The 26,518-nt window shown below is 45.8% G+C and overlaps 1 protein-coding gene across 2 annotated transcripts; it reads left to right on the forward strand.

Moving 5' to 3' along the window:
- The first annotated feature begins 869 nt into the window (after window positions 1–869).
- NFAM1 (NFAT activating protein with ITAM motif 1) lies at window positions 870–24,955 on the forward strand. 2 transcript variants are annotated; one of them, XM_033514490.1, is made up of 8 exons: window positions 1,200–1,240; window positions 1,386–1,497; window positions 2,170–4,733; window positions 6,784–7,122; window positions 8,208–8,317; window positions 10,750–10,848; window positions 15,359–15,445; window positions 18,056–24,955. In XM_033514490.1, the coding sequence occupies exons 3-8, from the start codon at window positions 4,679–4,681 to the stop codon at window positions 18,113–18,115; spliced, it is 750 nt and encodes a 249-aa protein (XP_033370381.1). In that variant the 5' UTR covers window positions 1,200–1,240; window positions 1,386–1,497; window positions 2,170–4,678; the 3' UTR covers window positions 18,116–24,955. The 2 variants fall into 2 exon arrangements, with proteins under 2 accessions (XP_015482718.1, XP_033370381.1); XM_015627232.3 differs by lacking the exons at window positions 1,386–1,497; window positions 2,170–4,733 and having other exon boundaries at window positions 870–1,240.
- Window positions 24,956–26,518: the final 1,563 nt, after the last annotated feature.

Consider the following 26,518-nt stretch of genomic DNA (forward strand, 5'->3'; position numbering starts at 1 on the left):
CTGTGTGCCTGTGACTCCTGCACTCATGCTCCTGTGGGGGATGTTGAGGTGTGTGTGTGTGTGGCTGTTTGTGGGGACACTCCTTTGAGCCTGCCCCTGCTGAGGCCACCACAGCAAGCTGAACATCATTACCAGCACCTTGACTAGTGCAAGCATCACTGGTCAGCGGCATGAAATAGGTACTTGGGCTTTGCTTGTGGTGGGAAGCATCCGCGTGTGGTGCCAAGAGGCATCTGCAAGCCGAGAATTGTCATTCATAATAAAACTGCTCCTCAGTAGCACTGGCAGGAGTTTACAGAACACCCTCGGCATAGAAGGGGTGGCTTGTGAGTGTGGAGACGGTGCCAGGGCTGGAGGCAATGCTGCCGGCAGCTGCCTGTGCTCTGCCCCCCGGCTGGGGGCTGCTGCCCCCCAAAAAGGCTCAGCAGAAGCGACTCGGCTGCCGCTGCCAGAGGGGGCTGCGAGGGGAGTGTCCGCTGGTGGGGCAGGAGGCGTGTGGAGGATGAACTGGCCTGGGGGGACAGTGACCTCTGGCGCAGAGAAGGGCGACAAGTGCCGGACGCAGCGGGGAGGGTGACACCCACGGCAGACAGGTTCATTTTCCTTTTCCACACCCCATCTTCTGCTGCTCCTGCCTGACGGGCGAACCGCGACTGCAGTATCTGCAGCTTGCCGAGTAAAAGTTGTTCCTCGAGCTGTTGATTACGGTTAATTAGCATTAATTTTGCCTTAAGTGGATCCTAGTTGCGCTCGTTTTCTCCAGGGTTACGACTCCTCCGGTGCCCTGGGCCCGTGGGTGGGCGGGCGCAGGCAGGAGGGAGGGGGCGGCCGGGGCGGCGGCGCCATCTTGTGGGCGAGGGCGTGGGTCGGCGGGAGCGGCCTCCGCCCCTCCCTGCCCGGCCCGCCGGGGCACGGCCGCACCGGGGCTCGGTGTCCGCGGCTCAGCCTCCCGCAGGTGCGGGGGGAGCCTGCCCGCGGGGAGATTTAACCCCCTGGATCAGGCGGAGTTAACAGGTCCCGCTGTGGCCTGGCCTAGCCTCAGCCCCGGGCCCGGGCAGGTAGATGTTCTTCTGGAAGGTGTCACCCTGAGTAGGCAAAGCTCTCCCGCCAGGCAAATTCCCGCTGGCCACAACTTGCCACACAAGGAGGAACGGGTGGGAGCACCGCGAGGCTGAGGCACGGCCGTAAGAGTGTGCCAGACCTATGGTGGTAACTTCAACCCTGGGAATCTTCCCACAAGGTGAGCAGAGGAAAAGCAGTAGATGATTCCTGAGGGAGACTTGTTTTGCTGGTGAAAAGGAATTAGTCCCTCCCTTCCCCACGGTGGTGCCAACACCTCTAATTTTCTGTATTCCCATCAAGTCACTGATCATTCTTTTCCCTAGAGCAGTTCAGTGGATAGAAGCATAGCGAGGGCATTGGCAGCTTTTACCTCAGCATCATCCAGCCCTGCTGAAAGGCACTCGACACACAGCAGTGGTAAAAATGCTGGCAGAGGTACGGCCCTCTCACACTGGCTCTGCTATCACTCCTGCCGCCAGACAGGGAAACTGTATGCCTTGGAGTCTGGGGTTAGAGGAGTCAAAGAGATTGTGAATCCTCAGAGGTGCACATGTTGCCGCTGGCTGGCTTTCCAGCGATGGGGGTTTGAGCTGGTCTCTGACAAGGCAGCAAACCCAGAGCTGCCGTGCTGGGGAATGCTCTGAAACGCTCTGTGCAATCAGGCTCGTTGAGTTGCTGCAGCTCTTCTGTGCGCCAAGTGGTGTTCCTCTTTTGGATGGTTGTGGTGTTAAACGCTTCAGCAATAAAGAGGCTTTGTTGTGGTCTCTGCAGCATTGCTTTTGCCTTGGCTAGCAGCAGCCTTTTTGTTTGAATTAATGCTTTCCCTGGAGTTGGCTGTGAGGGCATGTGTGGGCTCGTGTGTGTGCATGTGTGTGCCTGGACTTGTGGGTGTACATTGGACGCAGCTATGAACCGGCACTTCTGGTAGGTTCTGCACTTGCCCAAACTTGTTGGTGGTGCATGCCAGAACAACGTGCTTTTCCTCACCATTGGGAATGCTGGCCACTATGGTGGGCTTTTTAAAGTGCTTGAGTGAAATTAATAGCCACTTTTCAGCTACAGGCAGAAACTGGCTTGAATCTACCCCAATCCTCTGTTTAATTTCAGGAAGTGTCAGCATTCACTGCATCAAAGGACAGACCAAGCCATACAGATCCTGGCCAGTCAGTGCTGTGGTGGGATTACAACTGGCCAGGCAGTGCCCCCCTCACCATGCTGCAGGGACTGGCTCACATGCACCGATGTACTGTATAATGCATGAGTGAAGGGCATACAATGACCTATTCCTTTGGAGCTTCTTAATTTATTTCCTTTGGCACAGGTATCCTGGTTAGTTCCACCTAAGTTTTAGGGCGATCAGTTCAGTCCTGCTACAGGCTGGTAATAGCAACTCCCCAGCTTTTCCTCATCTTCCTCCCATTTATGTCTCCAGGGTTAAAACTCAGTTCAGAATCCCCAGACCAAATTGAATTAGAATTTAACATTCAAAGATTCAGGCTCCCTTTAGGCTCTAAGGAACAGAATGTCATCCTGTCTCGCAGTTAATAGCTGCTGGGTAGTCGTTTCAAAGCCATTTCTTTTCAGTGAGCTCTACCATAGCAAATCCCACCAGTGAATGTATTTCTGGCCTGGCTGTGCCTTTAATCCCACAGCTGAGTCTTATGTGTGATCTCTTTTGAAATGCTAGATTTTTTATTTTTTTTTTAATTCCAGACAGTGATATTTCTAGGACTTGGCATTTTGAGTGGCAACAGGGTTGTTTATAGTAAGAGAACAGAAAGGACGGAAGGACGATGTTGACCTAGCAGCCCTACAAACCTACCGCACTTAATCCACTTATCACCCTGAATTCCTGAAGCAGATAAATGCTGATAACAGTTAAAACACATCACTGGCAGGAGCAGCATGTTCTGTCCTCTAGAAATACATCAATACTGGAAATTACAAAGCTGTGTGCTACCATGGGGATGAACATGATATGAGAGCCGAGGAAGCCCTCACAATTCAGCAGAGTTCTTCCACAGGAAAGTAGTGAGCCTCTGCTTCCTTCTCCCTCCCTGCCCCAACTACCTTGAGATGCTGTTCAGGCCTTAGAAAGGCTGAAGAATACTGTTGTAACCCCAAAGCCACAGCTGCCTGATCTGTGCCTCCATATCTGAAATACCAAGTGGGCCCCAAGTGTCTTGTTACCGCTTTTGATTGTCCTTGCTGCTCAGCATTAAGACCTGTGAGGAGTGATTTCCAGCTGAGACCAGCCCTGTGCAGCTCACATCAGCATGTCTCGGGGAGAGGAGTTGGTTTTGGTTAATCTGAGCTAAACCTTCCCTGGAGGAGTGCAGCTGCTGCACCAGCCTTGCAAAGCCACACAAAGCCACTTTCTCCTATCCCCATCTGTCAGGGCTCTCAGCAAGGTACTGGGGCCATTTCTGGGCATCATGCAGCTGCTATGCCTCCCCCTGTGTCAAGACCCCTTCCTCCTGGGGACCTGTCCCAGGCTGAACAGGAGGAAAAATGCTCTAAACCAAAGGTTGTTTGGAGGAAACCTTGTTCCTACAAAGTCTGGAGGGATAAAACAACTGATGGTGCTTTTGAATACACCAAGCTTACAGGCTGATCTGCTGCCTTAGGTCTTTCCCCACATGGCCATCTCCCACCAGTCTCTGCAGCACAGCGCCCCATGTGAGTGGGCACCCTTGAAGCTGCAGCAGAGTGCTTTCTTGTGGACAGTGCAATTGTCTCACAAGACGTGTGAAAGGAGGAAGCTGCCTAAAGAGAAGTGAAGACCTCTCAGCCACAGGAGTTTTTATGAGTCAGATGCTGCTCAGTTGTTGCATTGCAGATGTCTTAGCTAAAAACAAGCGTTCATTGAAAATCAAAGACTCTTTGTGAGTATAGGCGGCAGGAGCCTCCCACAAAACGTGGTTTTTCTTCTTCAAAGGGCTCTCCTTAGATTTGCCTACGATAGGTTACTTAAAGCTTGCCTGCATTGTGAAGCTGATTCAGAGCCAGCACGGTGTGGATCTGAAATAGTCCAGCTGTTCAGAACGAATTTGCTGTCTGGTTGTTGTCACTCTGTGAATGTGAGCGCCTTCCTCAGAAAGGACTTAGTGAGAAGTTGGCTGTGGAGGGCCATTTTGTGGAGTCAGGGGTACAGAAGAGCCATTGCTCTGTACTGACTACTCATGTGTGTACTGGTTTTCCGTGTTGGAGGCAAAACAGGTGATCCATCACTTGAGTTTTCATGTCAGTGTGGAAGGTGACAAAGTTTGTTTTAAATGCATGAGATATTTTAGAGGCATCAGGGAACAAAGATCTGCGTGTTAAACTGCTTGCGGTCTAGCGTTTGGACACTCGCTGGTAGGTCTAACACCATCGCTGTAGTACAGAGAATGTACAAACCCTGGTGTGGGGAGGAGTCTGACTGAAAAGCAGAAGAGCTTGCATCTGCCAGGAACTGCTTGCCAAATGCAGTGTGTGTACATCCCGCCTGTCGCTTCGCAAACAGGAGGGGATCAGCCAGCTGCCCTGGCATGAAAATACCTGACAAACCCCCATCTCCTTTGCCTTTTGGATCTTTGTGTCTGGTTGTGTTCTTACAGCCTTTGACCCCCCCATCATGATCCCTAATCTAAAAATCATCTTCCTGTTTGTTTGGTTGCTTCAGTGTGGAGGTAAACAAATATTTTGTTTTTAATTCCTTTTGTTTACTCTCATGTTTTTCATACTAGAGCATTTCCAGCTGCTATCTTTTGCTAATTTTCAGAGATCCCCTCTAGGAATTTGCATGCTGCTGCTATTTCTGTCTTTTAAGCATTTCAAAGCTGAGAGAGTGAATCCTTAAGAAAGGGGGAACATGGGAGAAGGGTTAGAGAACCTAAATAAAATGGCTTGGCTTTTTCCTTGGTATGTTCTTTTCAACCTCGTGTCTTCTGGGATAATACGAAATGGATTTCTCCTCTCTTTTGTTACAGTAGTGCTTAGCTGTGTCTTACATAGAAACTATATTCATGTGTCTTCTGCTGTGTAGAGATGAGGAGAAGGATGATGAATGATTTTGAAAAATATGGCCCAGAATAAACCACTTGGGTTATCACTCCCACAGTGTCTGCAGGATTTTGTTACCACGTTTCCAATAATATTGTAACTAGCGTACACAGGACTGAGCATGTCCCTGAGGACTGTACTGTATCTCAGTTGCTTTTACAGCCAAGAACCTTTCTTTGGTGTTGTAACCTAAGCTCATCCTTACTGTCAGGCTGTTGTCCCTGGATATGTGATCTGTAGAGAATTTTCCTTAATATATGGTACTTCCCAACAGTCCTTTTCTGGGCAGTAACTGTGCCACTCTCTCCATTATTGTCCCCCACCACAAATCCTCAGTGCTCAGCATTCAGCAGTGCTAAGTCTGAGTTGCCTTTTCCAGTGCCAGCTCCCACTGTGCCGATGTGATGCTGCTGTTGTGATGCAGCGTTAGCCCGTAGTGACAGAGAAGCAAGCCTGACTGTGCTCTGGGACAGCTTTAATACTTTGTTATGAGCCTGTTCATAGATGCAGAACTCCAGGAAATCCCATCTAAAGCATAAATGGAAAAGCCTGTCCATCCCCTACTTTCTCTCTTTACCCTTTTTCCCTCTTCTCTTTTCACATGTCTTTAGAAAGAATCCTTAATTTTGTGAGAAGACTTGTAAGTTTCCAGTTCCCTTTCTCAAAGAGCCTCCTCTTAAGTTGCATTATATGTGGTGTCATGTCAGCTGACAAACAAACAGATCCAGAGACTGCCTGATATTGAACCCAGATTTGCCTGGGAACCAAAGGAGTCCTATACCCCAGTCTTCTGTGGGTCACTCTTAGGTTTTTTTTCCTTTTTCTTAAACTAAACAGGGAAAACTGTGGTGTGGTTATTTGTCCATCTTATTTGTCCTCTCTTTTAACTTCTGGCATCATTGTCTACTGAGTTACAGTGATAGATCACTTTAAACTGCCTTATATGTATTGGGAAGAAGTGCATGAAGGGCATGCTTTCATCTCTGCCTAAGATACTGTCATGTATGAATAGTTAAGATCTGCAGTCATATGTAGGTAGTTCCTATGGCTAACATTGAGGCTTGTGCTTTGCTCCTGTTTTAGAGCAGCAAAGGTTTGGAGTGATTAAGCTGTGGCTTATTTCTGGTGGCCCTGGTGCTGGCCCCTTTACGGGATATGCAACTTCCTTCCTCACTTGCTTTTCAGAAATATACAGTCCCACTGATAACACCTGCCTTCACTAGCACAGAGCCATCACACGGCCACACATAGATTCCCAAGTGAGGTTTATAGCTTGGGAGTTTCAGGAGATGTCCAACTAGAATTTATCTTAGAAAATTGTTTTCTATTCACCTACTGTAAATACATTCATACACTACTGCAAAATCAGTTCACTTCCTGCTTCATTTCCTGTCTTTCTGTGTGCTGGCGTTGTATGGAGGAGCTCACAAGAGAAAAGGGGAAGCCTGTGAATGCATCAGGCTATCATGGATCAGACAGCAATTACCCAAGAGATGTGGCAGATCACACAGAGCACGTGCTCTGAATCACTCAGCTTCTGACAAGGGCCAACACTGCATGCTACAGGCATGCTTCCTGGGGTATGGTTATTTTTAGAGTGATCCTGTCTTTGGGGCAGACATCCTCTCCTCACAGAAAGTGAGGTTAGGTGACTGCTAGCAATTATTACCCTTACAGGGGGAAATGTCGATGTACAGCAGAAACCTCCAATCCAGGTTGCCCTGCTCAAGGAAGGAACATCCATCCCCTGCAAAGTCATCTTCCCTTACATGCCGAAATACACCAAATTTTCAATTTGCTATTACTGGATTAATTCACTGGATCAGAAGACATCTATCTATACTAGGTTGGAAAACGTAGCCATTCCTTCTGGAGAAGAGAATAAGACTGCTGCCTTATCTTATGACTACAGAATCATGCCACTTGAAAACACCTCTTCTACTGGCACATACTACTGCAAGGTCAAATGGAATGATATCCAAAAAATGGGGAAGGGAGTGTTCATCCTTGTTAGAGGTAAGTGACCAACCAGAAAGGAAGGGCAGGAGGTTAAAAATCAGTTGGATCTGGCTATGAAAACCTGATCTTTGCTCTTCTTTTTGTCTATCCACACATGCTATGAAGTCAGGTATGAATAATGCTTAATGCCCAATACTAACTGCCATCAGGGTTGAATGCACTTGGCACAGGTGATCTGTGCTGCTGTTCCCAATGCAGAGATGAGGACATGAAGAGGCAGTAATTTATATCTGCCCTGCCACAGCTTCCTGGGAGTCAAAATCTGTCCAGGGAGCCTGGGAACTAGGTCAGATAGTACTTTTGGGTGTCAGTGTTCAGGAGACAGTGTGGTTTGTCCTTCAGCAGTGTGACAGAGGCAGCTGATAAAGTCAGTCATCAGGGTGCCTGCTGTAATCACCTGTACAGGTTCAGCATGCTCAGTTTTAGGGACTCATGAACAGGTTATGGCCTCACTGACGTGCCTCTCTCTTTTCCATTTGGTACAAGGAATTGGTTGGTCTGTTAATGAGCACTCTGGAAAGCAGTGGAAAGCTTGATGCAACATAAGAGGAATGTTAAAGAAATGTGATAAGGATGTGCATGCTGCTGACTGGTTGGATATGTATTACTGATAATCAATATCAGTAATATTTATATCCAATATCAATGGGTATGAAGAACTTGTTAATGTATATGCAAAGAGCTGTGATGAAGTAGCTTTGCTATGCTGGTCAGAGGATGTCTACAGTGCTCATCCTCCCAGTTCATGTGGCCTGTGTGCATTCCACCATCTGTCTTTCTGCTTCTATCACAAAAGACCTCTGCCACAAAAACCTCTATCTACCAAATTTCTTGTATTTCATAATTATGTCACCTCCCTCTGTGAAGTGGAGCAGCTTATACCCTGCATCTTCTGTGTGATTTCTGCAGCTGCACCCTTGCTCTCTGTTCAGTCAGAGTATGTTTTGAAGGGTGTGTGCATTTCTGCCACCATATTCTGCACTCCTGTAGTTTAGTTTTCTCAAGGGTCTTTCCAGGGTTAAAAATACAGCAGGGTTATAACTTCCACTCACACTGTGAACCTTTTGCATTCTTTCTTACAGATACAGGATACATAAATACCTCTTATTGGTTGCAAATCCTCATTACCCTTACTGTTCTTCTTGCTGTATTGAGCATCACTGCAACAGCTCTGCTTCTGTGGAAAAGAAAGGCAAGTAATAACCAAATAAAAAGCAATGCCTGACCCATACTAGGAATTAATTCCATTTGTTTCTAGCTTTGATGAATTGGAAGTCCCCATGCTGAAATTTTCCATGCTGGGTGTCTGATCCAGTTTATTTTCTTAAGTTCACTTTTTCTGAGAAGAAAAGATTACAGGAAAGACAAAATGAGTAAGTGATTTGCCCATTAAAGAAATTCTGGCAATCATTTTGACTACAGCATGCTCTGCTTTAGAGCAAGGATTTGACACAGGGCAAGAAGTCACATTAGCAGTGTGCTGGTCCTGAGAATATCCAAGAAGATGTAGCCTTGTGATGGGATTTTTGAAAATTGCAGTTTGTGCATACTCAGTCATGGCTTTTGTTGATTTACCAGTTCTGTTGTCTAAAACCCCTGTGAAGGGGCCAAGTAATGTCCTGTACGCTTGAGCAAATCTGTTACAATCCTGATGGCAGGACTTTCCCTATTTCTAATTTTCTTTCAAGATGGAGGTAACTGTTTCAAGGAGACTGCAGCTGCATTCCTGAGCTTGGGCACCATAGAAGAAAAACTCTGCACTGTAATGGGGATGTGGACCAAAGCCTTGGGCATCTGTTTGGCAGAGGAAGCATTAGGAGACAGAGTGAGAGCGGAAGGTCAGGACAAGGATCCCCATAGGAAGCCTGTCTGAAAATTGCAAATAACTGTGGGGAAAAAAAGAAATGATAGAGAGACAAGGATCGGACTGTGCAATCTCCAGGGACACCTTCCATCAGCAGTGTTTCTATGAGGCTGGAAGAACGAGCCTCAGGGTGGAAACTGGGACTGGAATCTGGAGTGAGGAAGCTCTAGAAGGGTCTTAAGTCTGGATTGACAGAGCCCCTTGGGTGAGCAAACTAGTGTCCCAGGTTGGGACCAGCTGGATAAGGAAATGGAATCTGGGATGCTGAGAGCCAAGGGGATACCAGGAGTGGGGCAGAAAGGATTTGGAGAGTGGGAGAAGAAAAGCCAAAGGCAGAGCTGGAAGATCTGGATGAGATGGACCCTGTGGAAAAACCTCTGGATTCATGATATTGCAATCCCTGTTGTTTGGGGGAAACCTATTGCTTCTATTACTGCTGCCTCAGGTGTTCCAACAGCATAATTTGCATTCTGCCAGAGTTCTCAAGGCTGGCTTAAAAATACCCTTACCTCTTTCAGAATGGAATTTGGCATTGTTATTTTCTAGGCAGAGTACACCCCATAACTCCTTGAAGCTGCTCTCTGCTACCACAACAGCAGACTCTCTGCATGCTTTTTTATGTGGAGGCTGTGCTGCGTGTACAGTCCTTCAACTCCAAGGAGCATCAGGCTTCAGCACACACAGTCAGAGATCATGAGGTTGAAAACAGTTGGCAGCCCAGCTAATCTCATGAGACTTACCTTGCAGGCAGTCTGACGTGGGGGAAGGAGTGTAAGAGGCAAAGGGAGTTGGCTGGAGATAGGCCCCCATCTCTGTGTGCCTAGACAGTGTCTCTGTGGGCATGAGGAGGGGAGGCACTGTCACGACTCACCAATTTGGCATCTCTGGGTTTTGAGGTGGGCCAGCAAATCTCAGACTTATGGCCTCTCCTTGGGGTCTGAAGAGATTGTGCAGTCATTACATTTGCCCTCCTGCAGAACACAACCCATATTTCTCACCACAGCTTGCTCAGACCTGCTGGTTTAAAAATGTTTATCTTTAAGAGAAGCTATTTAGCATCCTCCTTAGTTACTAATGGACTGGAAAGCAGTTTGTCGTTTTCATGTGATGTGAATATAATCATCCCACTTCTTTCTGAATTAGAACAGAGATACTTAGCAAAGCCTTCTGCCTTTTCTGCCTCTTCTCTTGCTGAGCAGGGCTAACCCTTTCTCTGTGTGTCAATGGAATGTGTTCAAGGAGAACTCATCTGATGCAAGAAACATTTCAGATGAAGGGTCTTCTTCCTTCAACTCCATGCTGGACTTGTGCATTATATGTCACCATTAATGATTGCCTGGTGCTCTTCTGTAGACTCTGTGTATTAGGAAAAGCTTCCTTGCCAAATCCTGATAAAATTGCATTTTGCCTCTCTGAAATTCCTCTCTGCACTATGACTAGTGCCCTGCTTTACTCCCTGCTCTATAGCATTGTTTTGTGCTGCTCAGTACTTACACCCTTCAGCCAGCAAGGTTTCAGTGGTGAAAGTGCTTTATATGTACACACAGAGCCCAGTTCTCCTTTCCACTGCTCCAGTGTAAGTCACTGGATTCTACACTTAACCATGCAGTGATGAAAGTAACCAGCACATGTTGTGCAGACTCTTTCTTGTGGAAGTATTCAGGAGGTGTGCAAACAGCTGGTTTTGATATGACACTGGTGTTCATTTTAGCTTTGAGGACATTCTCCAAATGTGTCATTTGGTGTCTTGTCCTGAGCAGGTGTTGTGCCCTAGAAGGAGCCAGCCAAATATCCTGAAGGTGGAAACACAGCTCCCTTCGGCCAGCCCACCACCACCACCACCACCTCCTGTCTACGACGTGAGTACCAGAATCACCCTTCATCTCTTCTGTCCATATCATGGTACAACCCTTCCTTTCCCTACCATGGTACAGACAATGCCAGTATCATGATGTGAACATAAGCAATACCTTCATACCAGCCAAGGTCTTAGTGACCTTGCCCTGCTTAGCTTCTCTCAGGACTGGGTATGTCTCCATCTCATCCCGGTCCCAGTCATGGCCTCCCCGGTGCCCAAGCCTTGACCCATGCCCTGCTGAGCAGCACCTTTCCCTCTGCCAGCAGCACAGAGCAGCAAGTGTGGGGCTAAGGAGGGTTCCTGGTGGAAGAAGTAGAAGGGTCTCCAAAAGTTGGGAAGGAAGAGGGACTCTCAGCCCCACTTTGTACTGCAGAGTGTCACAAGGACATCCCTTCCCAGCTGGAGAATGACGGCTCAGGAAAGGGGCAAAGACATGATCCCCTGAACAACCCCCAGCTATTTTGAGTTTCTGCTGTGGCACCTTCACTGGTGCCAGTGTCACAGACTGCAGCAGTCCTGAGCAGGCACACTAGCTAGCAGGGGGAAATGGGTAAGGAGAAAGTAAAAGGAGTTTTTTTTTTTAAGCATTTCCCTTTCCATTGGATCTCCTTTTCCATTTCCCAAACTTAGGAATGTTAACTGCTCCCACCCCTTGAGCCCAATAGCCCCAGTGTCATAGTAGTAGGATTGAAGTGGCTCCCCTGAAATGTCAGGCCTAGACCTCAGCTACTTCAAGTAACTATGGCTCCTAATCCCATTTACAACCTGTCCAGCTCCATTTTAAATGGATTTCTTTTTCTCCTTTTACTCCCATGGGATGGCTGCTCCACTAAGAAGGGAAGGGTTTGTTTTTGTTTTTTTCTTGTGATCTGTGGGACCAACAAGGAGGAATAAAATGAAAGTGAGTAGAGAAGGATGTTGCCTGAATATTAGGAAACCTTTCTTTCTGTGAGGTCTATAAGGGCTGGAAAAGTCTCTGAGGAAACCCTGTGAGCTCTGCTGCATTAATCATTTAAACTAAACAAAGCAAAGCTCTGGAGAATGTACTACAGAGAGGAGCAAAGCTGTGCCAGGGAGGCAGGAGACCTGATCGGGGGCAGATACCTACAAGAGGATGAGTCTTCTCATTCTCACTCTGTGGGTGGGTGTGGGGCAGCATTTTGTGGCCCTTTAATTTTTGGAGTAGCAGTTTAAAAGAGAGCACTATGTATTATATGTATATGATATGTTTATTCTGGGAAAAAGGCAATGCTTTGGGTAAAGGAGGTTGCAGGTTATAAACATTTTTATTTGTATCAAGTAATTTCTTTTTAATTCAGGCTTATAAAAATCCAAACGGGTAGTTTCCTGCTGAAGTGGATGATTTCTGCAAGGAGACAAAAAAAAATCAAATCCATTTCTCGCTCAGTCGGCCTCGTCATGCATCCTTAGCTCCATCTTAATTACATGTTTCATCATGTTATTCTGTTCAGGCTCCACTAAGGCTAATATAGCAAGCCAGCAGAGCCCGCCTTAGGCACAGGCAATCCCAGGAGCTGGCTGGGCCCCTGTGCTTGCACGAGCCCTATGGAGCTGGCCCAAGCAGCCTTTCTGTGCCGCCTGTTAACCACACACCAGCTGTGCAGGGCTCCTGGCCAGCCCGGTGTGCAGGGCAGGTGGCTTGGGCCTCTGGCAGGGCTGCAAGCAGCCTGGGACCATCTCCTGCATGCTGGGGGTACGAGTCTGCCCACGGGAGTTTCCTCTGTTGTGGAGCAACTGCTGCAGTGGGGGCTCAAAGCAGCAACTCCCGCTCCAGACACAGGCTGAGAGCAGCGCTGTGATGTGGAGAGCAGTGAGCACAGCCCTGCAAAGCACAATAGGCAGGGGAGGAGAGAGGGTGAGAGCCCTGGGATGGAAACTTGCATTGGATGGGCCCCCAGGAGAGATAAAGGGAATAGAAAGTTGACAAACCTGATTTCCTTTGAATGATAACTATGGTGCCCCACAGCTAAATTTTGTTGGGGCTCTGCATGGTGTAAACTCAGCCCTGCAAACTGTGTTTGAAACTAGGTGAGTTGTGAAATTCTATTAGTGGGTGTTGAACTCAGTGCTTAATTCATGGAGAGGGGAAAAAAATCTGTGATCAGCATTGGGGTAATCTAAGGCAAGGAAAAAAAGGAAAGACAAGTGAAAAGTAACTCCCAGTGATGAGGTAAAGAAGGAGGTCAGAGTTCAGGGACAGGACAAGAGGCCAGCACATGCCAGCTACGCTATCTGTGTGGGAAGCAAGATGTTGGAGTCTGGAAGAAAGTGAGGCCAGGAAAGCACAGTGTCCTTGCAGGTCTGAAGCTGGGAGCAGAAGCAAGAGGAGGCAGCACTGGATCTCAAAGTAACAGATGCTGTTACTGGCTGGTAACATTAAATGCTCTGTTTTATCCTATACGGTGTCAAGGCTCATCCCTGGTGTGGGAAGGGTCCTAACACACCTTCTGCAAAACTGTCCTGCTGAACATTCCTGGGAGCAAATACCTTCCCCAGTGGCTCTTCCAGGTGCCATTATTTACTTTGTTGTCCCTAAGGGCGTCTGTATGCAGTGAAAAGCATGCAACATAGCAAAAAGCTTGGTAATAAGGGGGCAGCTGGGAATCCACTTTGTTCTCTCTGTACTGCCTTCCTTGACCTTTCTGTCGTCCTGCAGCCGTAGAGTAGCTCTACCTCACTGCCCTGCCTGGAACCAAACCTGTATACCCTCTGACTTCCAGCTTAGCTGCTTAGTTAATGAGCAGCTTGGAAATAACAATCTGAGGGACTTGCTTCATCTGCTTTACACTTCAAACAAGGTTTTTTTGAGCAGCAAACAGAACTCCTGCTGTGCAGGTGCAGTCAGGTTCCAGAGCACAGGAGCTTTTCCCGGTGTGAGGAAGACAGGAGGCTGCTCAGGGATAGGAAGGCATCTGTCAGCAGGGAGGAGAGTGGCCTGTGTGCCTCCACTGTGACAGTAGCAGGTGATCAGTGACCAAGTAAAAGTAATTAACTTGCAAATGGTGGTTGGAGACACCAGCTCTCCAACTGACTGGAAAAGGACCAGCATTGTTAGCAGCCTCCGTGGGAAGAAGTTATGTGGAGGGAAGGGAATCTTTTCTGGAGGTTAAACACCTTACTCACAAGTGGCTTCAGACTGGAGTGGGAAAGAGGCTGCCAAGGGGACATGGAGCCAGGCTTCTGGAAGCTCAGCACACAAGTTGGGGTCTCACAAAGAGAATTGAAAATAAGTGTGGAGAAATAGAATTTTCTGTGTGCACATGCGAGTGGTGGGGATGTTTGAGTAGACAAAACCAGTTTTTGGGAGCAGGAAGCAGACATGTGAAATAATTTGGCTGTTTCCAGAGTAGCAGTGGGAATGTGAGAGCCATGTGGTACCCCATTCACTGTGGCCAATTCATATCTAAGTGCCTGTTTATTCCAAGGCCCACTCCCAGTGCTGCTTCTCTATCCTCTGGTCCTGTTCAAAGCACTGTCCTGCTGGCCATGATCCTTAGAGGTGCTGGGTGTTCGCAACTTCACATGAAATTATGAAGGTTCAAGTGATTGGCAGCCCCCAATGAAGCCTCCATGTTTTGCTCTTCCTTCTCACTGCATTACACGGAGCCTTGCTCTCTCCACTAATACCATCTGCCCCTCTTGCAGCCGGAGCTCCTCCCATCTTCCTGTTGCCAGAGAAACAGCCACCTTGGCAACCTGCTGTCATCCTTGAAACACACATGGAAAAGTCCTCATGATTGTTATGTTTGATCCTTCAGGCAGATCTGGAATATCACTCAAACTGACATGCATCTCCTGTGACACGATTACCTGGGGGACAACGGGTGCATATGCATGCAGGGCGTGTGTGTGTTTCTCTGTGTAGCTGTGTGGGACCATGGTAATGTTTGAGGGCCTGGGAGCATATGAATTTTTTTATTATTCTTTGCTCACTCAAAGAAGAAAGGAGAGTTCTGGCTTGGGAAAAAAACAAACCAAACAAATAATAAACAGAAATAGTGTTCCTTTTCAACAGCCTCTGTACTTCAGGACCCCCAGCGCCTCCCTTTTTCTTACCTTTGTCCCCAGAATAATCATGAACAAGAGCTTGTGGCTGTCAGGCACCCAAACAGTCTTGGGTGATGCAGAGTAAGAGCCTCTTACCTGTGCTCCCCCCTGGTGCACCACTTTGCATTCTGGGACAATTCTGGAGCAAAGGGGGAGGCAGGGGTATTGGCATTCTTCTCCACTGCCTTACACAGGGTAGGTAACATCAAAGCCTGTCTCTGTAAGCCTGAAAAAAAGATGATGATGCATCTGCACTGTGGGGATTTCAGGGGAAAAGGATTTTCTGTTTGCCAGGTTAAGGTTGGGAGCTTCAAAATTTTGAAGATAGCAGGTGTTCCTAAAAAATGTCAGGCATGAGATGGGGAACAACCCAGTGGGTAATTAGTTATCTTAAACCTAAGTATTTTATTTGACCCCTACTTTCTTCTCTCTTCTTTGTGCAGAGCCTGGATGTGCAGCAAGTTGATATCTATTCTAGCCTCGAGAACAAGACAAACAACCCATCACACAGAAAGAATCCTCCAGGGAAGGTAAGGGCCAGGGCCGTGTTCTTGGAAAGTTCCCATATGCCCTGGGCATCTGTGGAAAGAAAGCCCACACAATCTCATGATCTAGCAGGCAGTAAATGTGTCTCCAGTCCCACCAAAGGGGGAAAACGGGATGTGGCATGCACTCACCAGCTGGACTGCACATGTAGCCTATCTTCTCTCTTCAGCAGAACCCTGGCTCCTGCAGCTCTGCCAGTTCTGGCACTCATGGCTGTGTGCAGATGCTTTGCTGTATGATGTATGCTGAAAGCACTGAGGGGTTTGGCATCACTGCTCCCTCTGAACAAGATAGGCATTCATGAAGAGTTGGGCAGGTGCTGGTCCTGTTATTGCCCTTTCCAGATTATTTAGGCAGCTGAGACATCCTCTGGGCTGAAGAAATCTCTGCACCAGCAGCAGACCCCGAATACAACTTTCCCCTCACCAGCATTAAGCACCTGAGAATCATTTCATGGTAGCAGAAGCCAAGATGGTTTGAGCAGAGTCTGGGCTTATACAATGTCTGCTGTCAGCTCTGGAGCCCAGCAAAAGGCAGTGTGGGTATGTTTTGGACTTGGATCTTCTTGTTGGGCTGAGAATTATGAGTGAGAGACAAGGAACTAAATACACTCATAGGGAAAATAGAGGCAACTAGGAATATGCAGGTATAAATGAATTGTGGAGGCCACATGAAGCAGATCAGAGGCCCACACAGCCTTCTACCCTGCCTTTGGCAGGCACCAGCTGTTTCATGTGGACAAAACTTGCATCAGGCACCCCAGGGAACATTTCCTTCCTGTCCTCAGAACCTAATTTTTCTTTTCTTCTCTAGACCTCTTATCTGCTTAAAAAATATATCCTCTTCCAGTGCTAGAAAATGTTCCTTGAAAACATCTGCTGCTTTCTCCCATTAATGCTCTGTTGCGGAGAGTTTCCCTGGTTGCACCAGCCCTTTCTTTCATAAAGGACAGTATTTTCCAGTGTCTGAGACATTTTCACAACTCCCACCTTCTAGGAAAAGGTGGCCTAAAATCAAGCAGCCCCCTTTGTGTCATAGCTACTCGTCATGTGGTCTGGGCCCATGGCCTCTGGTCTCCTGCAGTTACTGCTGTGACACCACCATGGAGTTGTTAGTAAAAGCAGTGGCAGGTTCCTGGTTATTGAGGGGAAGGACGGGTTGTTCTATATAGGCTTGTCTTATATGATGTCACCCCAGGACACACTGGAAAAGACAGCATCCCTGCATTTGTGTTTTGCTGCATTTTGAATTACTTGGACAGGGTCCCTCTTTCTGATTCTGTTTATTCTCTGTATACCTTTACCAGCTGTCCCCTTTGAAGTGATTCTGTCTGGATGGTAAGATGAAGTATGTGTGGGGTTTTTCTCTACCAGGGAGCTGTCTGGGCTGTGCTGAGTTGCTTGTGTGTGGCCCACACCATTCAGCTGCTGTTTGGATGGTCAGAGAGTCTGTAAAACAGTGCAGCAACAAAGCAACAGCAGAGGAGCATCTGTGTGTAAGTGGGTCTGGTGCTGGCAGTCTCAACCAGGGTAGGGTAAAGGTCAAAGCAGAGTTGGGAGAAAGAAAGGAGAAGAAAGCAGAGAGGGGATGAACTCTCACACTGAGAGCAAACAGCTCCAGTTCTTGTGCTGGTCTGGAGGAAGGAAAGTGTGAGTGGCAGGGTCCCATGAGCTCAGCACTGGAGAGTTTGCACTATTCCCTATGGTTGCAAGCACATTGATCAGCTTCTCTCAGTCATCCTGGGCTGTGACCACTTGAGACACTTGTCCTCCAGCTGTCTTTTCCAGAGTATAAGAGAATGTTTTCCCTAAGAGTGAGACTTGTGGTTCAGTGGGTTTAGCCTGTGAGTGGGAGCTGAGATTGCTGAACACTGGCTGACTGCTTCAGAGGGTCCCGCTCAACCCTTGCTGTGGGATGCTGCACAATTGAGGGAGAGCTGTAAAGGGAAGCAGGCTAGAAAGCCTCTGAAAAGAGCATTTGCAAGCTGTCACTATGGACTGTCGGCCAGTTTGGATAGCAAGGGGTTAATCCTGCATGCTTTGGAGGTGCCTCCACTCAGCACTTTTGTGGTGTTTCCCTTTGCTGGTGGCAGCAGAGAAAATGCTAGTGTAGGTAGGGCTTAGTTCAGCCGGTGGCATTTTAGCTACTTGCTGTGTAACCTTGCTTACAGCAGGCCTGTGCCACACAGCACTTAAAATATCAGTCTGTCAGCGCCTTGTCTACACAAGGAACGGTCGTGAGGAATAGACTCAACTGTTGAAGAAACAGGATTGAGGAGGTCAGGGAATTCCTCCTTCACAGAATCCAAAGTGATTTATTTTTTTACCGAGTCCAATTTTCCCTCCCCTCCCTGTCTGACAGTTTTTTTGGGGAAGAGTGACTAGTAAAGGAGGCATCTTTATCCCTTGGGCTGGATTAGTCACGTTCGTCTCTGGTGGAGCAGCATTTCTCACTGTAGTGGCTTCTGCTTCAGCAGATCACTTACAGCCATTTCTAACAGAACAAACGTCAGTGTCTGCTTATTAAGAATTAATTCATCATCTTTTGAATAATTTTCCTCCATTTATTTTTTCTCCTTTTCCATCATTCTGCAGACACCTAAGAAGCAAGAAACTCTAGAAGAATCCTCTGATACATTGTATGAGAATATCTAACAGGGAAGATACCTGACCCTATGTGGACCAGACATCTTTCTGTATGGCAGAGCTACTCTCTTACATCCCAGATGAGATGCAGGTACATGCAGAGATCCACAGTGACTTCAGAGCACAACCACGAGGGAACTGTGAACCCCTGGCCCCTTCTAAACTGCCCTTCATTAACAACAGAATGTGTCTGTAAAAATCCCTCGAGGCTCAGTCTGCATTGATGCAGCAAAGCTATTTTGCAGCAAAACTGTTTGATGCAAAAGAAAAGCTGCTTTTGTCAAGCATTTATCTTGGGAATGGGCAATCTGTGAAGGTTTCTCTCACCTACCCCGTCTGAAATCCTCTGCAAGTGGTAGGACAATCCAGAGACTTCCCTGCTTGCTGGCTTGATGTTCCGATCCTGATCTGCAGCCTTCCGTCTGATCCTGTGCTTGCGGCTTTGCCGAAATGGCCATCAGGACTTCATGCATAGTTTAACCAGATCCAAGCATCCACCTGCCCATTTTCCCTTTCTCAGGAACCCCACAGCAAACACGATTTCTCGTAATCTGCTAATCCCATCAAGTAGTCACAGATGCCTGCTGCGACCTTACTGAGGCGACTCAAATCAGTGCCTCCAAGAAAATGCTTCCCCTTCAGCAATATCAGCAGTACACAGTGAGGACTGGATGCACTGATGGAGATAAAGGCGGAGAAAATGAACACAGAACAGAGAAAATACCCCTTCCTAACAACACGTGTCAGTGACAGTGCCCATTCTGCAAGAGAGAGGAACAAGGAGGTGGGAATGTGAGGAAACTCCTTTGCTGGAGCTGCATAAGCCATGTGGGTCTGGGGCCAGGTTCCAGCCTGCAGAAATCCAAGTTTCCTTTTCATCTTGGCAATGGGCATTGATATCACTGGGGATTTTGAGCCTCTGTGGGAGCAGGCATGGTACCTTTGCCCACCAAGACCAATAGGTTTGCCTTTGTTTCAGCTGGCTGCTGTAAAGAGTGTAAAGCTCCTTTACTCCCCCATTATGTGTTATTGGCCAGGGACAGCAGTTCTGAAACTTAGAATGACTGGAGGAAGGAGGCCTTAGAAGTGAATTTGCTATCCAAATTCTTTCTCCCCTGTCATCTGGAACTTGCCTACCATTTGTGCTGATGCATATTCTGGTTCTGATAGGGAAGAAGTTACATTAAATATCCGTATAACATGATCAAACCAGCAGATCAAAAAGCTGAGGCTGTTTTATCTCATATTAAAAACAACAATGAAATAACAACCAAACAAAACCAACCCAAAATAAGAATATGCAGCATAACTTGAGAGGAATCGTAGAAACCTCTTTAAAGAAGAAGATCAAATTAAAATTGAGCTCCAGGGTCATAGGACCCTCTCTAGCTGAAGATAATGTTGCTATGTATCAGAGATAGAGGCTATGGAAAATGTCTCCGGGGCCTCCAACCTTCCTATACTATGTTTAAAGAGATAATCCGCTTATTGCTTTGCTCTTTTTATTAGAAAAGATTTCAAACATGCAATTTGGACTTTCTTTAACCACAGAAAAATGCTTTTTCTCTTCCCAGTGCTGAGGAATTCATTTCAGAAAAGGCAATGAATGAACAGCATGGTTTATTAGACCCATTTATAATTTGTTAAGTGATCACAACAATTATAAATATTTTTGAAGTAAAAAGTTTTATATTTTACTAGTATGACCAGGAAATATTTGTGTTCACAGAAGAATTTTCAGAGGATTGTACAGGTATAACAATTCCTTTCCTTAACAAATTTGAAGAAATGATGAGATGAATTATAAATATGTTGCAGTATGGCAATAAAATATTCAGCAGATGCCAGTGGATTAGATGAAAAGTAAAAACTTTCAAAATAACTATGGTTAGGTTTTGTGTTTTGTTTTTTAAATTTTATAAATGCTAAAAATACTGGATGCTACTGGAAAATTCCTGGCAAGGATATCTCTTTGCAATGAGTTGATTTGTCTTGTGTTTCTGTTGTCTTTTTAAGTAGCATGTTTCTTACATTTATGCCTGAACAATTCTATATATTAAAAAGCTGAAGCTGTTTAAAATATAACATGAGAGAAAGAGGAGTACTTGGAACAGAAAATGCTATTCTAGAACAGTCAGTGCTAAAGTACTGGAAGAATCACACCAGGTTCTGATCAATTAAGTGAAAAAGTAAAAATATTCTAAGAAACACTAGCAAATGTGGGGATTTGGGCTGTGTGCCAAACTGTCAAAATCAGGATGGGGGTCACTGTGTTGATTTCAATGGCTTTTGAGTTGGCCCTGTGAGGAAGGCTAAAAGGCTGCTGCACGAGAAAAAGGAAGTTTAAAACTATGAAGCCACAATCTAAAATCACTTCTTTAGCATCATGCACCATGGGCAGCCGTGGCAGCAACAGCGTGTGTGTGAGAGAGAAAAGCATAAAGCTGTGAGAGCAGGGATGTTTTAAAATGGTATGGAGTTTTCCAGGGTGCTATGAGGAAATGCCTGAAGGCACAGGTAGGAAAGACTACGGAATATAATTTATATCATATTGGTATAGCTACTTTGTAGCAGAGATTTGTTCAGGGAAAAGGCAGTCATTTGATCTTCTTGTTGTCATTTGGTCTTTTTGTCTTACCTGGCTCTGTGGCCCATGAGAATAGGTGCAAAAAATGCGTGTTGCTAGCAAGAGGAAATGTATTCATTTCTAAGTGTTAGGCAATTGGGAAAACAAAAAAAAAAAAAAAGAAATTATGGATCAGTTTCACCATCTCCACAAATATGAGAAGTGGTGACTGGTTTATTGTGTTCACCCTGTACATTTTGCTTTAAACTGAATGGTGAGAATGGATTCCTCTTAAAAACTGTGTCTCTAAGGGCCTCAGCTCCACTTGCTTCCCCCAGCATGGTGCTGTTATGCACAGAGAAGGCTCCCTGGTTATAGTGGTATAACCTTTGGTTCCCAAGTGTTGAATTATCCTTTTCTATTGCCAGGATTTCAGGGAAGCGGAGACCTGTTATCAAAGTAAGCAATGGCATGAGGTGGAAATGCACTGCCTGCCTTCCTCTAAAGGAGGTGCTGTGTTAGGACTAGGATCCTTTGCTCTCTTGACCAGACATGAGGCTTTGGTCCTGAGAGTGCATTGCTACAAAGGGTGTTTGTCACACTGAGGTCATCTATTCCCTTTAAATGGACTCCTTCATAAATCCTTTACAGCAAATCCTCATTTGATAAGGCAAAAACCAGGGTGCACTTGAGAGGTTTGTTGATTTGATCTTTTTCTGCAGAGGACAAGCTCTTGCATGGGTACAGTTTTGTCACACAAAATGAGCAAACTATATTTTGCCTTTATCTGCAGACAAGACCTTACAGTAGTGGATAACGCCAGTGAAACACATGTCCAAAGTGTTCTCCTTCATCACTTCTGTCTTCTCTTCCTTAGCCTTCTCAGGGGTGTCTCTACTGCGAATTATCTCTAAATACCCAGCTGGGGCTGGTTCTTTATCAAGGGAAGCGCTTGACTGAACAGCACCCAAGAAAAATGGTTACTATGGCTCTAGTTTGCACTGCTGTCCTACCCAGTAGTGCCCTACAGATGTGCGAGTCTGGGCCAAGGGCAGGAGTCTCTTGTTTCAGCTGGGCTGTCTCTTGGTAAGACTTGGTGTTCTTTCAGCCCTTGGCTATGCTATATTATGACCCCGTGAGACAAGGATTTAGGGAAGGCAGTGAGTGAAGCCACCAGATGGTGCCCTAGGTCCTCTCTGCTCTCTCTCTTGTCCCCTGCGTGCCCACATGCCCCCGCCAACTTCCTTGGTGACCCCCAGACCACAGACTCCCCAGAGGTGGGCAGCTACAGCCATGCAGAACATCCCTGGCTGTGACTGTCTTCTGCCCCTGGGGCTGGTGACTCTGACACGTCTCAAAGGTCTGCACCATGGCCCAGGTGCCACCAGCACCTGTGAAGAGATGGGGACAGGACAGGCTCCCCTCGTTTGCATCCATGATGTTTGGAGCAATTGCTTCATCAGATACCAATGTCTTGGCCCATGCAAGGCACAAGAGAGCGGCTGCTGACACCATCACTGGGTCAGAGTGGCATCTGAAATTCAAAATTAGCCAGCTGTTTGGGGCTGCTTGAAATTGCCACCACTTTCTTTCACCAGTTGGAAATGGCATCTTATCTTGGGTTTGGGAAAATTTACTGTGTGTCTGTGGTGAAAAAAAATCCTTTGCACCATATGCTGCTTCTCTTCTTTGTCAGGAAATTGATGAAGGCTCAGATATTGCTCTTCCTGTGGTTTGGGATTCTGTGGTGGCCAAGATTTGTGATGCACAGTGTATTACTGTTGAGAGTTTGTACAGGAAAAAGGAGCAGCTCAGACAGCACCAGTGATCTCCAAGAGAAGAGAAGAAAGTGAACCTTCAGTGCTTGTCTTGCTTGATTCTCGGGCAAGCCAGGCTCTACTTACTGTGAGGGATGAAATGTTTTTCTTTCTTAATGATAAAGCAGAAATGCAGATTCCTGTTAGTAACTAGTATGTCACTAGGTCCTTCACTATTAATAACTAGGCCTGTAAACTGCTGGAATGTGTTGCGAGCTGTGAATCTTCGTGCATCACAGAGCTGCCACTACGCAGCTGCCTGGGGACAAAGTGTGATGGTGCCCTGACAATAGCAGGCAGGTTCCTGTGGGAAGTGACACGGAGGAGAAGCTGCTTCTGAGGGAAGGACTGTTTCAGCAGGAGGGGAGGGCTCCGGTTCCAGGAGGAAATCTTTCTCACTAGCTGATGAGCATCTCCTAGAGCTCCTCTTTTTCTTCAGCTTTTTGAAATATGTGCATTGTGTTGTATCGCTCTGGGCCACATGAAGATTTGGATATACAGCTGGTAGGGCCAGGTAGGTCAGCCACCCTGCTTTAAGGAGTTAGAATGTAATTATCCAAATTGGAACAGGGTGAACATGAAAAAGCTAACATATGGGCTTCTTCAAAACGTTATGTCTTTTAATAACCTGTCAGGGCCTCTGGTTTCTATCCCATCTGAAAGATTCATCTGCCTACAATTTTGTGCAATGATATCTGAGCACTTCCAGGGGTAATAATTGTAACCAAAATACCTGTGGCACAGTGAGCTTCCCTCTCTTGTGAGAGAATTAGTGCTGTAATGCCCATAATGGTGCTTTTGGCACTGACATGTACAATTAAAATCAGAGGTTTCAGAAGTTCTTGCAAGGCTCAGTATGTCATTTCAGCCTCATGCATGGAGAAAATGGAGGCTTAGGAGCTTAAATGACTTTTCCAAGACTGATGCAGAGAATCAGAGGTGAAGTTAGGAACAGAATTCAGGTTTCTGTGCTCTTAATTCTGTCAGGTTGTCCAGGAAGAAGCCAGTAGCGGGGTAAATAAGAGCTGCTGAGCTACTTATAGTTTTGGGAAAAAGAAAGTTTCTTCCTTAGTCACCAGCACTGGGTTCTGGAGCACTTCGCTTTTCATTTTTGATTTCTCATGCAGGTATCAATAACGCTTGCATCTGCCTAGCTGAGGTAGCAAAGCAGCAGAAGTTACTCCTCTCTTTTACAGAGGCATCCACCATTTTGGCAATAAGGAAAGCTGAGATCCAAATTACCATAAAAAGTCCAAATACGTATGCCCCAATTCTCCAAATAAATGTTTACAGAGGGAATGTGCTGAGTTATTGCTCATCCAACCCATGAAGTCCTTCTGATTGCTGAAGAAGTTCCTGAGCTCATGGAGAGGAAAGCAAATGACTGCAGCTGAGTTGCAAAGGCTCTCTCCACTCCCAAGGAAGGGAGGCAGGGAAGTCCCTACCATAACAACAGTTAGATGCTGGAGGAGGAGGTGTGAGGAGAGGTGATAATGCTGATAATTATGTGAATGGAAATGCTTCCCATTCTTTTTAATGTCTGAAGGAAACCACAGTTTTGAAGTGATGTAATTCCTGCTCAGTTGGGTTGTTTATTCAAGCAGTGCAATGCTGTGCTGGCACATGGCAGAGAGAAAGCAAAACTTCATCTTGGCTCCTGCTCTTAGGATTTCTGTACACTTTCAGACTCATTCAGGTAAAGGCAGGGTGTGAATCTGAAATAAGCTGCTCTTCCAGCATGGCCCTCTATACAGACTGGCCTTTTGCTAAAGAATGTGCAAAAGGTTGTATCTGTTCTCCACAAATATTTAAAATCCTGCTGTCCATAAAAATCAGGTTAGCTATTTTGGGTTCTTGCAGAGCAAAAATAAATCCAGCATCTCTCATTTCCAGTTATTATAAGTCACTAGATATCAATTCTTAATTGCTTGATTAATCTTGAATTTTCAGAGCTGACAGTGCCTGTCCGAGCACTTAGACGAGAGGTACGTTTAAAAGAAAGGAGAAAATGCTTCATTTTTCTTATTTTTTTCCTTTTCTTTAGGCATGGTCTGCAAGGTAAGAGCATGAAATTACAAAGATTTGTAACATATGTTGTCCTGAGAAAGATGGACCATTAAGCAGAGTGCAAACAAAACAGTCACAGGTTTGTGATAAACTAGGGGGGGGTGATGAATTAATTTTAGCATATGCTTCAGCAATTCCTTACAAGATTATGTCAAATATTAGTACACTTGCATTTGCTGTATATTTGTGTGTGTTAGACCATGTTTTTCAATTACATAAATAAGCAGAAAGGTTTTCTTCATGAAGATCATGACATTTCTATGTAGAGAAAGACAATTTAAGGTCAACACTTAAGGGGGACTATACCTTTGTGTGCTTTGTGTATGGATGAACTGATAATGATTGCAGCACATGCTTCCCTAAAGGGTGGTGTTAAAAAAATATAGACCAAATTAAAAAAAAAAAAAAAAAAAAAAAAAGACATTCAGACTCCCTATAGAACATTTATAAAATTGTTTGGGCTTTCTTTTTATTTTTTTCCCTATTTTTATTTCCCCCCAGCAATGAGTGTGTGGCACATCTGGACTGAGTAGTGACATGGTGTATCAGCCCTTGCTTTGAAGCAACATATTATATTGTCAGGTGTCCTTTTCTGTATGACAGGCAGGGTAGAACATATGATGGCACAATGTGATGTAAAGGTGTTATGGGTGAAAGCTTTCCTGTGTTACATCTTATCTTGGTCTCATCCCTCTAATTATGGGATAGTAAAGATTTTTTTTTTCATTCTAATTAACTGCTATATCTGCCACAGACCTCAGAAGAGGTTAGGGCTGTCCAAAACATCTATTCAAAGGTCTGTGTAATCCAAATGAATGTATGTTAAAACATCACTGCTGGCTTTTTTTTTCCAGATGGTGAGACAGTGACATCTCAAGGAAATCATAGTGATAAAAAGGGGGAAATTCTGACAATAGACCTTCCCCCCTGCAGCCCCTCTGAATACAAGACTCCATCCATGGTTATTACCCATATGGTTATTTTGGTCTACAAGTGCCTCCAGCAATGGTGTGGAGGAGGGAGATTTCCATATACTGGCCTGAGACCTATTGCTCTGCAGATGTCCCAGTCAGTGAGCAGTTAAATGGTCCCAAAGGAATATTGTCCTCACGTAATCCTTTCCTGCAGTCAGGGTTTCTTTAGTGATTTCTTGTGTGCTTTGCTCCATAGTCTTGTGTGAATCAGGTGATGGTAGCTCCTGTGGGATGCTATCTTGCAGTCTTGTAGATTAATGTTTCCTTTACTTAATTTACTTTATATTTATACCATTTATACTCACTCAGACAACCCTAAACAGTCTTTCTCACTCCCTGGTGCTTCTGCGCCCCTGAAGTTCTCATCTGCAATTCCCGTGATGCTCTTCACAGTTGTTATTTGGCCAACCTACACATGCTGTAATCCCTTCCAGCTTTTTATGTTCCTCTTTTTTTATTTTCCTCCAAGTTGTTGACATCTAGCTAGCACCGTGTTGTCCAGAACTAAACATGTCTTCGAACTGCGGTCTCACTACTATATTAAAAAATGGGACTATTGCCTGTATCTCTGAGAAGAGGTCTCTGCCTTTACAACCCCAAATTAAATTAACTGCATGATTTTTGCTGCCATATCACATTGCAAAAACATATTAAATCTGCTGTCTACTGTCTCCCCGAGGTCTTCTGGCATTTCTGCTTTCAGTGCCTGAGCACAGATGATTCCTCTCTTCACCTCAGTTTCTGTCATTCAGTAGCTTGTATGTTGTACCTACTGCCTTTGTAGACATGTGGGATCATTCAGGGTTCCTCGTTGGGGAACAGCAGTGTGATTCCTTACACATAAGTAAATTCCCTCTATTTTTTAAGCATGAAATAGTCTGTCTCCGCCATTTCCCTTCCAAGCTGTCCTATGATAATCTGCCTCAGCAATTAAAAGGCGTGTTACTCTCTTTGGTTTCCAGATTTTCCTATTTTTAACTGTATAGAA

Source organism: Parus major, chromosome 1A (genome assembly GCF_001522545.3).
Source record: "Parus major isolate Abel chromosome 1A, Parus_major1.1, whole genome shotgun sequence".
Classification (NCBI taxonomy): Eukaryota; Metazoa; Chordata; class Aves; order Passeriformes; family Paridae; genus Parus; species Parus major.

What these genes read in the sequence shown, in the direction of transcription:
- NFAM1 (XM_033514490.1), top strand. Translation starts at nt 4,679, where the DNA reads ATGATCCCTAATCTAAAAATCATCTTCCTGTTTGTTTGGTTGCTTCAG. An exon ending in TTGGTTGCTTCAGTGTGGAG is followed by an intron (nt 4,734 to 6,783) that starts GTAAACAAATAT and finishes TTACCCTTACAG; the next exon opens with GGGGAAATGTCGATGTACAG. An exon ending in GAAAGAATCCTCCAGGGAAG is followed by an intron (nt 15,446 to 18,055) that starts GTAAGGGCCAGG and finishes ATCATTCTGCAG; the next exon opens with ACACCTAAGAAGCAAGAAAC.